Source organism: Symphalangus syndactylus, chromosome 24 (assembly GCF_028878055.3).
Source record: "Symphalangus syndactylus isolate Jambi chromosome 24, NHGRI_mSymSyn1-v2.1_pri, whole genome shotgun sequence".
In the NCBI taxonomy this organism is placed as follows: domain Eukaryota; kingdom Metazoa; phylum Chordata; class Mammalia; order Primates; family Hylobatidae; genus Symphalangus; species Symphalangus syndactylus.
In genome coordinates, this window is record NC_072446.2 from 27,359,232 (window position 1) to 27,376,850 (window position 17,619).

General features: G+C 42.3%; 1 protein-coding gene and 1 long non-coding RNA gene across 2 annotated transcripts; both read right to left on the reverse strand.

The window, feature by feature from the left end:
* Positions 1-1,180: 1,180 nt before the first annotated feature.
* LOC134735913 (uncharacterized) lies at positions 1,181-12,076 on the reverse strand. Its single transcript, XR_010119508.1, has 4 exons — positions 11,929-12,076; positions 6,895-7,026; positions 4,660-4,870; positions 1,181-3,859 (listed from the first exon to the last, which is right to left on the reverse strand). It is a non-coding gene; the product is annotated as an uncharacterized lncRNA (long non-coding RNA).
* A 3,421-nt stretch (positions 12,077-15,497) lies between these two features.
* On the reverse strand, positions 15,498-17,139 carry PI3 (peptidase inhibitor 3). The gene is made up of 3 exons (XM_055266221.2): positions 17,040-17,139; positions 15,906-16,181; positions 15,498-15,672 (listed from the first exon to the last, which is right to left on the reverse strand). The coding sequence occupies exons 1-2, from the start codon at positions 17,116-17,118 to the stop codon at positions 15,907-15,909; spliced, it is 354 nt and encodes a 117-aa protein (XP_055122196.1). The 5' UTR covers positions 17,119-17,139; the 3' UTR covers positions 15,498-15,672; position 15,906.
* Between the last annotated feature and the right edge of the window lie 480 nt (positions 17,140-17,619).

Genomic DNA, 17,619 nt, shown 5'->3' on the forward strand with positions numbered 1-17,619 from the left:
CAGTGATTTTCCAGAAGTGAGAGGCAGGCCATAAGAATAGAGAGCTCCAAAGTCCTCCCTAAGGAACTGACAGTATTAGGAACAGAGTATAAGAAATATCCAGCCTAACAGCGCTCTTAAAAACAATGGAGGCCGGGCGTGGTGGCTCATGCCTGTAATCCCAGCACTTTAGGAGTCCAAGGTGGGCAGATCACGAGGTCAAGGGATCGAGACTATCCTGGCCAACATGGTGAAACCCCATCTCTACTAAAAATACAAAAATTATCTGGGCGTGGTGGCATGCACCTGTAGTCCCAGCTACTCAGGAGGCTGAACAGAAGAATCACTTGAACCCAGGAGGCAGAGGTTGCAGTGAGCCAAGATTGCACCACTGCACTCCAGCCTGGAGACAGAGTGAGACCTTGTCTCAAAAAAAAAAAAAAAAAAAAAAAAAAAAAAAATGGAGATTTTAGTGGGTTTTAGTGGTAAACAATGAAGAGTAAGTTGGAAGCCCATGAGATAAAAATCTAATGATTAATGAAATTGAACATACCAACTGATAAAGTAAGCATTTGAGGTTTTCCAGGAAAATATTGATGATAAATTGTCATGGGAGAGTTACCCATGATACATTTTAATTCCACCAAAATTATCACAAAAATATGTCAACATAATTAGGACATACAATAATGGTGAGAAAATGCACACACCTCAATGGAATAAAATATAAACTCAATGCCTTTGAGAATTTCACAAATGATAAGGGCAGAATTCCACATCACTTAAGAAACGTTAGTAATTCAGCAAATGATGTTTAGACTGATTACCAGCAATTCAAGGAGTAAATACTGGATTTCCACTCCACCCATTATTTCAAAGTACATTTTAGGAGGTCAAGGATTTAAACGTAAAGATCGAACTATAAAAGTATTCAAAGTAAACATGAGACAAGTTTTGTAGAATATTTATATGTGAATGATTTTCTGAAGTAAATTAATATCATTAACTACAAGCGAATAAAAAGTTTTACAGGGAAAATCATGCATACAGTAAAAAAAAAGAAATTTTTAAAATGTATAAACACATATGGTGGGAATATATTGAAAGAATTTTCAATAATTAAAATTGAAAGAATAAAATAATTGAAAGAATTTTTAAAACATAAGGAAAATAGATCTTTTAATAGAAAAATAAACATAGACCATGAACATATGGTTTATTAAAAAGTAATGCGAGTAGCTACTACATATTTGAAAATAAATAAAACTACCCCCATAATTAAATAAAACCACACCAAGTTAAAACAAACACATGAGTCTTTTGTTGTCATTCCTATGAGATGGTCTTCCAAATTTGTGGCAAATTTAATCTGCCAGCGGTCTGTGTCTCAATTATTGTAAAAGGAGTAGCTTGGTCTCTTAGGACTCTTCCTGCTGTGAGAAAGATTCCAAGAATCTTACTAAAGTTTCTTCCAAGTGAGCTGTGAATGTGCAGTAGAAGAGCAGAAAGCTCGTGCAGTGGGCACACCACAAGTGAGAACACCAAGTTGATGCAGAAGACCTGGATGGTGGCAGAATTAGCATATTGTGGAGGGTTACTTTATAGTTGAGTTGCTGACTTCTTTGGGGTCTCCTCAAATCTATGTTTTTCTTTGATTCCACACTTTGGCTTGGATCATTCTATTTTCCTGGAATTCCTATTGTCACTGTGCTTTTTGGCAAATTAACCCCTCAACTAGTCTTTTTTGAAAGGCTAATGAATCCTCCTGCTTTTTCAACATTCTACCAAAGGGAATGACATCATATTAGAACAGATAGTTCCCAGCCCCAGCTCTGCCCCTGATTTCTAGATTAAACTTTGATGGATCCCTAGATTCCAGTTTTCCCATCCACAAGATGAGGGGTTTTGTCTGGATATTTCAAAGGGACTTTCCAACTTCAAATTCAAGAAAAGTTGGAATGTGTTACAAGCTGAGAAGCACCTGGTACATGTGCATGATGCTTATCACTCTGGGCTCCAAAAGACAGACACACATGGCTGGCTAGAACAGTGTCCCCATCCCAGGAGGTACTGGACAAGGAAGGCCTAAGAAGATTGTTAAAAAATTATCATTAGTGATCTCCGCTTTCAACCCCCCTGGAGCACACAGAGCCTGCAAATCTGTTATCAGCTTTTCCAGTCTCAGCAAAAACTGCTTTGTTAGAGAACATTATGCATCTAGGAGGAACATGGTAGCAGTGGAGCTGTCCCAGAATAACCATATCTTTTCTGACTGCAATGCAAATTCTGAGCAGTGATTTACCATTTTAGAGTCTCTGTTTAATTTCAGTAATATCATGCAGCCCCTGAACTTCTCATCGTTCTCATAATTCTTGATCTTCCCTCATATTACAGAATTTTAAATGCCTTTTCAAGAAAGTAAGTGGATTAGAGAATCCAGGCAAGAGGTGGTGGAGTCCCTACTATCACCAATCTCCATTTCCTTTTTACAGTTGATTAAAACTGTAGGTCATAAGCTGGGGCTAGAACACAGAGTGAAGGAAAGGAGGGGCATAGTAGGTGCTCCAGTGCTCACAATGGGATGAGAATGGTCGTGTGGGAAACTTTCCTGTCTTAGCCTCTAAGCCTACAAACACCATTCCAAGCAGAAGCTGCAAAGTCCGCATGCCTGTTTCTCTGACTTCTTGGCAGCCTCCACATGTGCTTATGCACTGGTTCACACAGTCAGAGGTACACACTGCAATGGACTGAGAATTGGTGATAGAAAAAAGCAGACATGGAGGTGGTAGGAAGTGAGAGTTTACTCCGGCAGCAGTGACATAGATGGCTACAGCATCTATTTCCGGGGGGGAGTGGAAGTGGTGTCCAATTTGGCAATATTGGTGGCCAGACATGGGGTTGCCATGCCTGGAGGCAGCTGTGGTGTGCTCTGTTGTGATTGGAGAGAAAAAGACTGTGGGACCAGTATTGTTGAGGAATGAGCATGCCCATAAAAACACTAAACGGTAGGCTGGGAGGATAAAGTATCATCTAGTGTGGAGAAGCTGAAGATGCAGCCTGTGATTAAAATATAGGCAGAAAAATGGGTCAGGCCCGTTAAAGGTGACCTTGTGAAATAAATTACTGCCATTGAAGAAATTGATAAAAAAAAGATACCTGGCCTTCTGCCCAATAAGAAAAGGCACACTCTTAGGAATATTTCCATGGTGATTAGGGAGGGTCCCTTCTATTTCCAGAGGTGAACATTTGTGCTGTTGACTTTATACCTGCCAACGTGTAAGTTTCAAGGGGAGTTTGGAACCCTAGGAAGATCCCCAGTGTGGGAGATGCGTCCATGCTTTTGACTGTCCACTACGGGGAACTCCCTCGTTATGTTGTGGATCTCCCTATTTAAGTCCATCTTTGAGACTTGCTAAGAGACAGAGCTGGGTTCCTACTGCAAAAACAGAGAAAAACAGGGGGCACTTTCCTTCACCCCTGAGGCCTGGGGCTGCACTAGCATGCTCAGCAAATGTAATGCTCCCATATGTCACCTTGGATCTCCATTGAGTGACTCAAAGAAGCAAGGATGAAGGGGCATTCATTCCCAGAACAAAGTAGTTTTGTTGTCCACAGCAATACCCAATTCCAGAGTCATGGGTGGCAGTGATGAGTGTCCAGGACTGCAGCAGCTGTGTACACATCACACAATTGTTGAGAAGTGGTTCTGGCTGTTGTCATGCTACCTAGACACTCATATCTTACAATGGTCCTGATCCTGAATCTTCAGGCTTCTCAGAATTCTGTAAGCTGTGTTTTGCAGGTTGGGTTATCCAGCAAGCTCAGGGTTCTCAGGGGCTGAGACAGAGTTAACGATGCAAGTTGCCTTGTGAGGTCACACCTGTGAAAGTAAAGGCGAGGAAGCAGGATTAGGCAAAGGACACCATTGGCAATCTCTCCTGACAACATCTCTGTCAGCCCAACAGGAAGCTCTGGAGAAAGAGCAAGAATTTTTTATAAGAGAAGTTCAACATTGCGCATGAAGGGTAGAATCTCGTACTACAGCCTTACTTTGCCTTTGGCTGGAGGGCCCTGGTTCTGTGTGATCTCAGCTCAAACACTGAGGTTGTGCCTGAGGTCGAGCAGTGGCTGGCAGCAATTAGCTAACCACACTCCATGTAGCTGGGCAACAAGGTGCTCCTTGAAGGGGGATTCAAGCAGTACCTCTGTCAGCCACAGTGCACCCCTGGCACTGCTGGGATCCGGGCTCCACACACATTGGGATTCTTCTCCCAGGCTCTGGTCGGCTCTCCCTCTGAGATAAACCATAAGAAGGTGGAAGGGAAGCGGGCACACAACAGCTGTGGCCTCTGCAGTTGTTGTGTGGGTGGCAATTGGTTCTCATCATCACCCTCTTGTATTCTCATTTTAAAGTCTCCCACCTTCAGCTACGATCACTGCTGATGTCAGTGGCTTACCTGGTGGTAGGACTCACATTCTCATTCTTGGGCGTAACTATGCCCTACTCAGGACAGGGTATCCTGCTAAAAATTTAGAATAAATCTCTTCTTTTGACTAAGAAGGCATGCTACTTGTTTGTTTGGAGCCCTGCTTAGTAAAGCTAAAACATTATTCATCATGATCCTTGAAATTCACAGCCCCTGCTGTATGTTAGGGAATATACAGAATAGGAGCCCTTACCCAATGCCCAGACAGGTGACAACCAGTGGCCTTGTCCCTTGCCCAGCTTCCTCATCCTCAGGACCTTGAGGGTCAGGACAGCAGCCAGGAGGTGAGGAGTCTCAGGGCTTTCTTTTTTCCCTGTTTTGGTGGTGATTCCCTCCATTATACTTGATTTTATTTAGCTGTTCTTCACTCCTTTTCATCTTGACTATAGTAGCAAATGATTCGCCTATTTTGTAATTTTTTCAAAAACAATATTTAAATCTATTAATTAGAGCTACTGTTTGTCTCTTCTTGACCTCAAAAATTTGCTTTTATCTTTATTATTGCTTTTTTTTTGGCCTTATTCTCTCTTTTTCGTTTTTGTTGAAAATTTGATTCATTTACACTTCTTATTTCATTTTTGTTGATACAAGTATGTAAGGCCTGGGTGTGTCCTCTGTATCCTTGTTTACTTTTTTGTCCACTTGGTTTATCTTGTAACCAATATAATGTGTTCAATTCTCCTACTTTTAGTGTGTTTTTATCTATATCTCCTTGGTGTATCCCATATTTTCTTCTTTATAAAGTGTTTTCTGTGCTATATAGTGCTTACATACTCATAACTAATATCTTTACTGAGAATTGTGGCTTTTAGTGTTCAAAAGTGTCCTTCTTACTGTTTCAGCAACAAAACAAGTTATAACCAATGTATGTAATAAATATCTATGAATCCACACTGATATAAATAATTGAGTAGGTAAATAAATGAGGGATAATAAACAATTATCTGACATCAGATATTTATAGATTATATTCTATCTATAATTATTATTGAATAATAATTATAATTATCTATCATTCTTACAGAATAATTCCAAACAATTTATTTAGATACTTCCCCTTTAAGGAATATCTTATGTATGGTTGTGCAGTGACTTCCTTTCAAAGAGTATAGTATGGAAGGATAGGAGGAAAGGTTGACTTTCAGTGTAGAAACTTGATGAACACTGCCTCAGTCTGGCCATCTAGGTCAACATCATCAATAGTAAATCATGTTGAAGTCAGTACCCTGGATATTACATGATAAGAAGGGCGCTTTACCTCTGATGTTTTCCTCCAAAAAACCACAACCCCAGTATAATGAGAAAAACATCAGACAAATCTCAGTTGAGGGACATTCTATAAAATACTTCAGCAGTACTCCTCAAAACTGTCAAGGTCTTCAAAAACAAGGAAAATGTGTGCAATTGTCACAACCAAGAGGAGCCTAAGAAGACATGACCACTAATTATAATCCACATTGTCCTGGATGGGCTTCTGAAACAAAAAGAACCCTGGTAACAGCAAAGGCAATACGAACAAAGTCTGAACTTTAGTTAATAATAATGTATCAATACTGGTTCATTCCTTGTGACAAATGCACCCTAGTAAAGTGTTAACAGCAGCAAGGACTGCACACCAGCACACAGAAAGTCTAGCAAATGCTCTGAGCCTCCAGGACTCTTTCTCTGTATTTTCATATGTGGACGTCCTCCTTCTGGGAATGAGTTTATTTCAATCAGAGGCTCTCCTATTCTTTACACACGTATTTCTGGACCCCGATGTTTCCTTTGAAAAGGGCAGAGGCAAAAGTTCAAGAGAGCTCTGCATTGAAAATCAGTTGTTCTTTCTGTATAATTTGAAGTTTTTACTGTTCTCTGAGTTCAGATTTTGCTGAAGAAATGATGTTTCTGAGGTTTTCTCATTCTTCTGTGTAATGATATGGCTTTGTAAGAATACCTTGGGAGATTTACATTCACAAGCACATCATAACTCTAGCTACCCTCAAAGTCTGGAGAATTTTTATTTTTCTGGTAAAATACTCAACTGGAGAATATTTTTGTAAGAATATTTTAAAATTTTGACTTCATAGAAATTGAAAAAATTTGTAAGGTTAAAATATATGTTCTAGCTAAAACAATGGTTAACAACCAACCAGAAAAATTTTTAAATGTATGAGAGCAAGGGGTGGGTTTTCTTTGTAGAAGAATGACTCTTATAAATCAATTGAAATATTATGGACGCCTAGTAGAAAAAAGAGCAAAGGGTATGAAAAGACAGTAAACAGGAAAAAATAATGTTAACACATGAATCAATACAAAAAGTGTACCACCTTGTTTATCATTAAACACAAATTAAAAATTATCATATTATCATTTCATTTCCTGTATCACAAATTTAAGCAAATTATTTCCCATCTCTGGACATGCTCAGCAGACACAGTGCTCCCACCTGGAATTTTAGATCTCCCTGGAGTGACTCAAAGCAGCAACTGTGCTCGGATACTCTTCTCCAGCATAAGGCAATGTTCTGGGCAGCAACAAACCACATATGTGATGGTGCTCTCATAAAATTATGATGGAGCTGAAAAATTCCTATCACTTAGTAATGTCATAGCTGTGGTAATGTCACAGTACAATGCACTACTCACATGTTTGAGGTGATGCTGGAGTAAACAAGCGTACTCCACTGCCAGTCATATAAACGTATAGCATGCAATCATGCACAGTACATAATAATGATAGTAAATGACTATGTTACTATAATTAGTATACTATACTTTTTATCATTATTTTAGAGTGTCCATCCTCTACTTAATTAAAAAATAAGTCAAAACAGTCCCAGGCAGTTTCTTCAGTCTGTAATCCAGAAGAAGGCATTGTTATAACCAGAAGTGACAACTCTGTGTGTTTTTGCTCCCGAAGACCTTCCATCATGGCAAGATGTAGAGGTGGAAGACAGTGATATTGATGATCCTGACCCCTGACCCTGTGCAGGCCTAGGCTATTATGTGTTTGTATATTAGTTTTTGTTGTTGTTGTTGTTGTTGTTGTTGTTGTTGTTTTGAGACCGAGTCTCCCTCTGTCGCCCAGGCTGGAGTGCAGTGGCACGATCTCGGCTCACTGCAAGCTCCACTCACCTCCCAGGCTCACGCCATTCCCCTGCCTCAGCCTCCCGAGTAGCTGGGACTACAGGCAGCTGCCACTATGTCCAGCTAACTTTTTGTATTTTTAGTAGAGATAGGGTTTCACCATGTTAGCCAGGATGATCTTGATCTCCTGACCTCGTGATCCACCTGCCTTGGCCCCCCAAAGTGTGGAGATTACAGGCGTGAGCCACCGCGCCCAGCCGACAAAAAGTTCTAAAAGGAAAAAAAATAATTTAAATGGAAAAAAGCCTATAGAATAAGGATATTTTTTAAAATAGTTTTGGGTAGCTGTACAATGTGTTTGTGTTTTAAGCTGAGTTTCACCACCAAAGAGTGAAAAAATTAAAAACAAAAAAAGCGTATAAAGATTTTACAGTAAGTTAAGATTAATTTATTATTGCAGAAAGAAAACTTTTAAGTAAATTTAGTGTAGTCTAAGCGTATAATGTTTATGTCTACAGTAGTGGACAGCAATGTCCTAGTTCTTGACATTCACTTACCATTCACTTAATGATTCACAAGACCAATCAACTTGCAGACTTTCAAGCTCCATTCATGGTAAGTCTTCTATACAGGTATGCTATTTTTAAGTATTTTCTATCATATTTTTTCTGTACCTTTTCTACATTTAGATATGTTTAGATACACAAGTACTTACCATTGAGTTGCAATTGACTACACTGTTCAGTGCAATAACATACTGTACAGGTTTGTAGCCTAGGAAAAATAGGCTATACCATATTGCCTAGCTGTGTAGTAAGCTATAGCATCTAGGTTCCTGTAAGTCCACTCTATGATGCTCTTGCAAGGTGCAAGATACAAGAACATCATAGAGTGGACCACCAAGACTCCAGTTATCCTGAAAGTCTGGTGAGGTTTTTGGTTTTTTCTTTTTTTTTTTTTTTTTTGTAAAATACTGATTTGAGGAATTCCTAAGAATGATAAAAATTTGACTTTATGAAAATCGATAATATTTGGAAGGGAAAATATGATATAAGCAAAGGAAAAGAATGCAATCATGCATTGCATAACTAAGCCACAAAATCACCAAACAACCCATTTCTGAGACCATGTCACTTGTCACTAAGTGACCCATGACTGTAGTTAACAACTCACCAGAAAAAATATTTGTTAATATATAAAAGCAAATAGTGAATCTTATTTAAATAATAAGCACTCCTACAAATAGATTGAAATAATCTGGACAGTCCAATAGGAAAGGAAGCAAAGGGTATCAAAAAGCAGTCACTGGGGAAAGGTTAACATCTGAATCAATACGAAAGCTATACCATCTCACTGAACACTAAACACAAGTTCAGAATTCATCATGTTTCTTTTGAATTTTTTTTTTTTCTTTTTGAGATGGAGTCACTCTGTCGCCCAAGCTGGAATGCAGTGGCGCCATCTCAGCTCACTGCAACCTCTGCCTCCCTGGTTCAAGCAATTCTCCTGCCTCAACCTCCTGAGTAGTTGGTATTACAGGTGCCTGCCACCATGCCTGGCTAATTTTTGTATTTTTAGTAGAGACAGGGTTTCACCATGTTGGCCAGGATGGTCTCAAACTCCCGACCTCAAGTAATCCGCCCACCTTGGCCTCCCAAAGTGCTGGGATTACAGGCATGAGCCACCACGCCTGGCCTTCCATGCCTTCTTTGTTTTTTTCGGTATCACAGTGGATTTGCTAAAAACTAGGCAAATTCTTTCCTATCTCTGGAATTCAGTTCTAACAAACGTAAAAATGAACGAGGTAAAAGGATTGTCTCTAAAACTCCTACAGTCCTTTCCACCATGAAAGAGGCTAAAAGATACTGTAAAGCTATTTTATTGAAACATGTGAGATAAGAATAAAAAATACAGAAAGTTAAGATAATTAAAATGAGAGAATAAGGGGGTGCTGAAAATTCCACTCAGAATAGCTGACTTGTCACAGAGTTGTAGAAAACCATCTCAGCCAGATTGCTTCCATCTGCAGTGTCTTCTCTTTGTTTTTGCTTTCACACATTACCTTATGCTGTTCCATCACTCTAGGCTGTCAGGCTCAATCCAATGGACCACCTTTCATGGCCCAGATCAGGTGGATCCATCAAAGTGACCTTCTTAGGAAGTTAGCGCTATATCTTAGTTCTAGGCCCAGCAAGGCTACAGAGCACTCTGTGACTGAAAGACCTTCATTCTCCTCTCTGGGACTGTTTTCTCCTCCTTAATGTGAGAAGGTGGTTCGTGATAATGTCAAGGGGTACTTCCTGTTCTAAATTGGATGGAAGGCTGTGTAATCAGGGGACATGCTAAGAGCTGATAAACACTGGGTGCCTGTTTTTACCTCCCAGGGCTGACACCTGCTTACCCTTGAGATGGCTGACCCACATGACTGGTTGGAGAAGAGTCTCTCTGTCTCAGTTCTAGACAGGGCATGAGAAGTGGCTTGAGTTTTCCTGAAGCTGACCAGTGGCTGCTCTATCGTTCCATCTTGGGAATGACCGTAAAGCCTCAGGGACGAACAGAGGGCTGCTGGCCTCAGACAAGAAGCCAGAACCCTGCTGGGTTTTGAATTATTGGATCCAGATGGTGGAAACAAATGGAGGAGAGCAGAGAATATATGTCTTCTCTTGTAATTGAAAACTTGATGTCTGCTATGCTCATGAAGCCACTGTGAGTCACTCAAATGGCATTTTAGAGGACAAATGTGCCAAGTGCACCCCAAATCCGGTCATTTTTCCCCTTCTTCTGACTTCCTCCCAAAAGTTACCCACATAGTCAAATTTCTCCTTAGAAAACTCTCAGTCAGGGGTGTCCAATCTTTTTTTTTTTTTTTTTTTTTTTTGAGCCGGAGTCTTGCTCTGTCACCCAGGCTGGAGTGCAGTGGTGCAATCTTGGCTCACTGCAAACTCCACCTCCCAGGTTCACGCCATTCTCCTGCCTCAGCCTCCCAAGTAGCTGGGACTACAGGCGCCTGCCACCATGCCCGGCTAATTTTTTGTATTTTTAGTAGAGATGGAGTGTCACCGTGTTAGCCAGGATGGTCTCGATCTCCTGACCTCGTGATCCGCCCTCCTCGGCCTCCCAAAGTGCTGGGATTACAGGTGTGAGCCACCACGCCTGGCCAGGGGTGTCCAATCTTTTGGCCTCCGTGGCCCACATTGGAAGAATTAAATTTGGTCACACATAAAATACACTAACACTAACGATAGCTGATGAGCTAAAAAAAATCACAAAGAAACTCATTTACGAGTTTGTGTTGGGCCGTATTCAAAGCCATCCTGGGCTACATGCAGCCCGCAGGCCACAGGTTGGACAAGCTTGCTCTAGATAGTTTGGAGGCTCTGTTAGAGGGGCTGAAAAACTCCACATGCTCAGGCCTTCTCTTTTCCAGATGGTGTTACTGAGGTTAGTGAGAACAGGGAACTCATCCAGGTCTGTTAGGAGTAAGACTTAGGTCTGGGAGGTGGCACAGTACTACCTGTTCCTGAATTCCAGAAGAGAATCAGAGGACAGAGGGTGCCTGGAAGGGACTTGAAGCTGGATAAGTTAACGTGGGTAGAAAGACTCCCTTTTCTGCCCAGTTACACAGCCTCCCAGGTGGGCAGGACCAAGCTTAGATGTGGCAAAAAACAAAACAAAACAAACAAACAAAAAAAGATACTTGTTCCAAAGTCGCATCTCCCAAAATGGGCCATCATCATGCTGTGAATTCCTTATTTCTATTAATTAATAATTTCCTTCGAAATTCTAAACAATTGGAAAACAATGAAAGACTCCAAGTATTAGGAGATAAATACTGAGGCATCAGTTGGAATTATAGAAATTACATTTGAAACAATTTGATCAAGTCAGCTATTTTCAGACAATTGTACAACAAACCCATGTCTGGGAATCAGAGAACCAGTTCTTTTCTGGGCTTGACTTACTGAGTGAAATTAGGAAATGCATTTCTCCCTTCAGGGGTCTGTGCAATCTGGATAAAGTAAGGGGGGAAATGACATCTCCTCACAGTCATTTTGTTGTCCCTTATGCCATTCAAGATTTGTTAATCAAGTGTCAGTATTTCTAGGGAGGCCATGCAGGCGCAGCAAAGTGAAACATGTTGGGGCTTCATACCTCTCTTTGAGGTCTTGAGTCTCCAAGCCCTTGTCTGGTTCCAGCACTCCTTGGACAAGGCTGTCTTCCCTAGTAACAGCACCTCTCATTGCTTGGGAAGTTGGGAGAACTGGTACCCCATATCTGCTTTTGAAATCTGGTTTGTGTCTAGAGGACACATCCAATGCATGGATCACATCCAGAATTATTGCAGAGGGAAGAAATGAAACGGAAGCAAGAAAAATAGCTTCTTTTCAGCTCACCCAAAACATTACTCACGCTTTCTTTTTTCTTGATCTCCTTCAAGTGCATTAATAATTTTTCTCTAACTTCTTTCAGAGAGTAGTTTCCAGGAGATTTTTGGGGGGTACTTGAAGACAATAGAAGGCAGAAGAGGAAGAATGAGTAACTTCCACAATCTCCTCCACAAGAGGTATAAAATAACACCACCACTAAGAAATTTCTAACCAAAATCACACCCTCAACATAACTTGAAAACAAAGAATGCCAAAAATACAAAATACCTGTCAGTGAAAAGGGAGCAAACAACAAATCCCAGGGCTGGGACTCACACTCTCCTGCTGTTTCCAGCCCCACTGTAAAACTTAAAGCTTTGCAAAATCAACCAAAAAAAAACTGCTGAGGAAGGAATGACATAACCACGATGGTGAAATAGAAGGCACCTGCTCATGTTCCACCAGAATGACAAGAATCCTACACTCATCCACAGTCGAAAGTCTCTCTGTGGGAGCCTCTGGATCTGGATTCGGGGGAAGTTTGTGAAACTCTGGTGGAGCCCAAGACCTTGGAGGGTCATATTGAGAGTGCAGACCAACACCCACGTGGCTGATCTGCTGAGCTGGCTCCAGAGTTCAATCCCGGAAACGGCCCATTCAGGGGTTTGGTTACATTTGGCCTTGAGCCTGAAATCAAACCCATCTGCTGTGGGGCCCAGAATGAATCACACACACTAGGGCTTTGGCAGAAAGGCCTTTCTGCTCACTGACTAGGCAGTGAACCTGAAAGTTGCCTTGTGATTCAGTTCCAGACCCCATCAGTTGAGGTCCCAGCTCAGAGCTGCTCACACAACAACCCAGAGGGAGACTCACACATATCTCATAGCTTAAGATCCTAGGCCTCCCTGACAGGCTTGCCAACCTCTGTTGCGCAGCAGGTCGAGGTGGGATCCAGTCTCAGCTCTGACACTTCCTGCTGTAATTGAACTATCCTTTCGGTGCTGAGACTTGCAGGGAGATATGTACTTGTCTTGGTCAACAAGATGGAATCCCCAGCCTCCATCCCACAGCAGATCCCAAGCGAGGGGCCATTCCCAGCTTCAGCTCCTTCTGCAGGAATCAGGAAACTATCACGTGTCTGCAGGAGCTTGCTGGAAGATGTGCAGTCTTTCTAAGCCAATGAGACCGGGCTCTCCAGCCACTGCCCCACAGCAGATCCTGAGGGGCCCAGTATCAGCTCCACCCTCTCCTACTGCAGTCAGAGGACTATTGCAATTGGCAGGGTCTTCCTGGGAGATGTGTCCCTGCCTGACTGAACATGAAAGGAATTACAGTCTCTGTTCCACAGCAAATCCTGGATGGAAGAAACCACTGGTGTCTGTGAGACCTTGAGCTGCTCAGCTTCCTTGCTGGGCATAGACTGGCCTCCTGGCCTGCTTCCTGAGGGAAAAGAAAGTGTCTTTTTGGAATCTTTCAATGTTTCTCTCTCAGTGGCTTATCTTTGCCTGAATTCAGACAAGAGTTAGTTCTTTTGTTTTTGTAAATAGTGAACATACCGTCTGAATCTTGTTTCTTAAAAAATTCAAGTTTTCTTCATTGTTTTGGAACTTGACATTGATCTTTACCTGAATTAGATATAATGAGGTCTGATTCTTGGTTTTCTTTTGATTTCTTAACCTGACTATTCTTCTAACAAAAACAACATATTGATTATTGTTACTTTGCAAAACTTTTTCTTAAATCTAGGAGGTTCCAGTGCCCTAGGGTTAATCTTCATTTGTAAACATCTATGCCTATTCACAAGAATTTATTCTTCCCCATAAACTTAAGAATGGTTTCAAGTTCCCTTAACCTCCATAACCACACCATATTAAAAATGGATTTTGGGTGTAATACACCTTAGGGATAAATTACATAAATATTAAATATTGAGTAAATAGTGACATCTTCACCACATAGTCTTCATGTATTGTGATATGTGCATATTCATGTATTGTGGGTATGTGTATATTCAAGCATTTTTTATAGCCTGAAAAGTTATAGATTTCTTTTTTAAAGCTCTGCCTCTCTCCTGTTAAGTTTATTTATAGCAATGGTGTGATTTTGTTGATATCAATAATAGAAAATGCAGCATGTCTAACTGATTGTTGCTAGCATATAATAAAAATATCATTTACTATCACTTACTAACCTTGTGGCTTTTAATGGTTACTTAATCTCTCTTAGCTTCAATCTTTTTACAAAATTATAAAATAAAATATGTATAATGGCCATCTGAAAGGGACTTATGAAAAATAAGTGACAATACATGTAATCTACTAGGTATAGGAAATAGAGTAAACATTAAAAAACAGAAACCATTATTTCCTCCAATGATGTATTTTGTATTTGTCAAGCCAGAAGTTTGGGTACTGCTCTCACCTGTACTCCAAGACACCCTAGTGTCAAAACACTACTGTTGTTCCGACTAGCCCCTGAACAATAGGGAAAAATCATGGCTCAGATGCTCGTGGATGGGGCAAAGTCGTTCAGTGATCCACAGTGTCTCACCCCAATCCTCTGCTCCCCATGTCTTCTCAGAGCAGGAACCCAAGCTGTTTCAGATCCCAGAATGGCAGGATTAGACCTTCCTTTGCAGAATAATTATACCTTACCCCCTCAACTGAAATAGACCTCTGAGGCCTGAAAGGGAGACATACATTTGCCAGAGGTCACCCAATACGTGGGGAGGCAAAGCCAGTGCTCAGATCACCTGACTCTCAAGCCTGTGCTCATTCCCCTTCACCCAGGCTGCTCCCCGCCTGGGGGCTATGGCCTTCTCTGACAGTATCCTTGTGCAATGGCAGTGGGACGAGTGGGTCAACAGGAGAGCCATGAGGTTGCTCATATTCCTGCCCCTTTCTCCACTACTCAAGTCTGCCCTGCCGCCAACATGTATGTCTCCAGAGAATGCTATTCACCCAAACCTCTGACATCATAGTATGAAAGACTTAATGTATCTTGCCTCCTCATCCACATCTTAAAACAGAAATCTGGAAGAGAATATTGCTTAACCTAAAGGAATGCTACATCATGGAGGAATCTCAGGCATAAACCAGTGAAATTCTAAAGAGCAGGAATTTCGCAGCATCTGTAACATTATCCTTTCTATGTCATGTTGAAAAGATATAGATCCCTGGGAAACATTAATGAGAAGGAAGCGGGGAGCTGTAGTTTCAGCCATAAGGGTTGGCTGGTCACACTGGCAAGGCCAACAGTAGCCAGGTCAGGACTGATGGTGGATTGGAAAAAAAAGACCTGCTTATGGTTTATGTAACGTTTATTTATTTTTTGTGTTTTGTGTTTTTCCTGGTCCTTGGCCAAAGGCAAGATTTCCAGATTTCCATTTCCTGGTGAAAAGGAGATGGCAGCACTGGGGCTGATTATTGGATTTGTAATATGAAGCCCTAGCAATGGGCCTCCTGTTTCCTCCCCCCGCTCTGCTCTCTTTCACCATGGGACCCTTGCCCCTCTTCACTGGAGAGAAGAAGTCCAAATTCTACATCCATTTCCCCAAAGCATCCAGGAGCCCAGAAGTCATAGGAACCAGAAACAAGTGGAGCAGAAGGAACTCTTTATTGGAAAGTGGGTGAGAGAGGCAGCTCCAGGCTTGGGCATCCTGAATAGGAGGAAGAATGGACAGTGTAGGAAGGGGAAGGGCAGCAGGGACCTAGGACCAGATGGGGCCTGTAGCTCTGGGGACAGCACAGGTGCAGCAAGGACAGGCTCCATCTGTGGAAGAGAAGAGAATCAGAGGTGACAGTCAGCACATCAAAGCACTCAGAGGCAGTGAGGAAGACAGATCATCCTTCTAGGCACTCTGGTTATAGCCTCTCAGACCCCTCAGTCTCCCAGTCTTTCTGTCACCTCCCACAACCTCCCTCCCACCAACCTGGGATGGTTCCCCACTGCTCAGCCTTCTTTTGTGTCTTCAGGGGTCTCCTCTTCCTCCACCTAGTGCTCACCTCACTGGGGAACAAAACAGGCCATCCCGCAAGAGCCTTCACAGCACTTCTTGATTCCTGGGCAGTCAGTATCTTTCAAGCAGCGGTTAGGGGGATTCAACATGGCGCACCGGATAAAGATATTGGGGCAAGAGCCAGGCTTAGTGGAGACTGGACCTTTGACTGGCCCTTGCCCTTTGACTCTATCTTGACCTTTAACAGAAACTTGTCCTTTAACAGGATCTTGTCCATTGAATGGAACACGGCCTTTGGCAGTGTCTTGACCTTTAACAGGAACTGTTAAAAGAAGAAACGAGCCCACATTTATACCCAGTAAGCCCCTGCTTCAGCTGCCATGTCTTTCCTCTGGGTCTGGGTCCATCCACTGCTTACTGCAGCATCTTCAAACCATGACCTGAGTAGGGAAAGTACACCTGGGGGAGCTACACTCTTGGAAGCCTCTTCCTTTTTTGGGGGAGTCTACAGGACCAGAGTTCCCTTGAGTATTTGTTTCTTCCCCCTTCCTCCACTCCAAGTCTCTCAGGAGCAGTGGTCAGACTGGGGTGACACCCAGCAGTGAAGAGGACACGTTGTCATTTCTTAGGAAGAGCATTGGAGTAGGAAAGAACCCTGAGCCACATACTAGGAGACTTGAGCCCCATCCTGGCTCTGGGAATTACCTTGGCAATTGCTCACTCATTTCTACGTTTTGGTTCCCTCCTTATAAAATGGGGGTCCTCAAACAACATGATTCCTGAAGCCTTGTTGTTTCTTAACCTCCTTTTAGAGTACTGATTACTCTGGTGCTTTTATGGGGCAGAGAAACAGGGGACTGTGTCCACACCCAAGGCTTCAAATCCTGGAGTTCATTATTTTCTTGCACATTCCGCACAGGTATTGACATCTGAGGCCAAGGCTACACACCAACATTACTTCCACAAACAGTCCTGATATCTCAGTCACTGAGGTGGAAAGCATGTGGAGTCCACCAGCCAAAGTCCTGTTTTTTCTGAATATGATGGCAAAGAACAGAAAGCTGAAATCTGTGCTCCAGTGCTGCCTACTGCTTCAGAAGTGCTCCCTGTCCTGGCCCAGGGTGTCCCAGAGGGTTTCCCCTTAGTCCAACCCAGCCCAGCAGGTCACCTGTTCACTCACCTCTCGTGACAGCTGCCTCTACAACCAGCATCCCAGCGATGAGGAACACCACCACGATGAAGAAGCTGCTGGCCCTCATGGTGTCAGGAAGGTGTTTGGCTAAGAGCTAAGGCCATACCAATCTTTATACAGTCCAGCTTGGCCTGGCTACAGGGGCGGGTCTGTGGTATTATCAAGGGACATGTCCTTAGCTGTATTGGGAAATAGCCACCCCATTCTGGGAGGGACCTGGGGGCTTTCCCCAAGGATTATTCACAGGGAGAACTAATGGACATTACATCACATCATCTCTGATTGTCCCAAGAGTTTTCCTACTTTCTCACAGAGTAGAAGTGCTGGCTCACTTATTAGGTAACATTACAATGAAATTTTTCATGTTTTGAAATACAGTGAGGCCCAAGAAGAGAAAGGAATCACCGAAGGTTATTCAGCAAGTCACTGGTAGATCCGGTCTTGATTACAAAACCAAGGTGTTTCACCATTATGCTCTGGTGCTACAAACCCCACCCAGATCTACTTTATCATTTTACCACTCCCAGCATCAAACTGGGCGTTTCCTTCCTTCTTCCCTGGTCCTGCA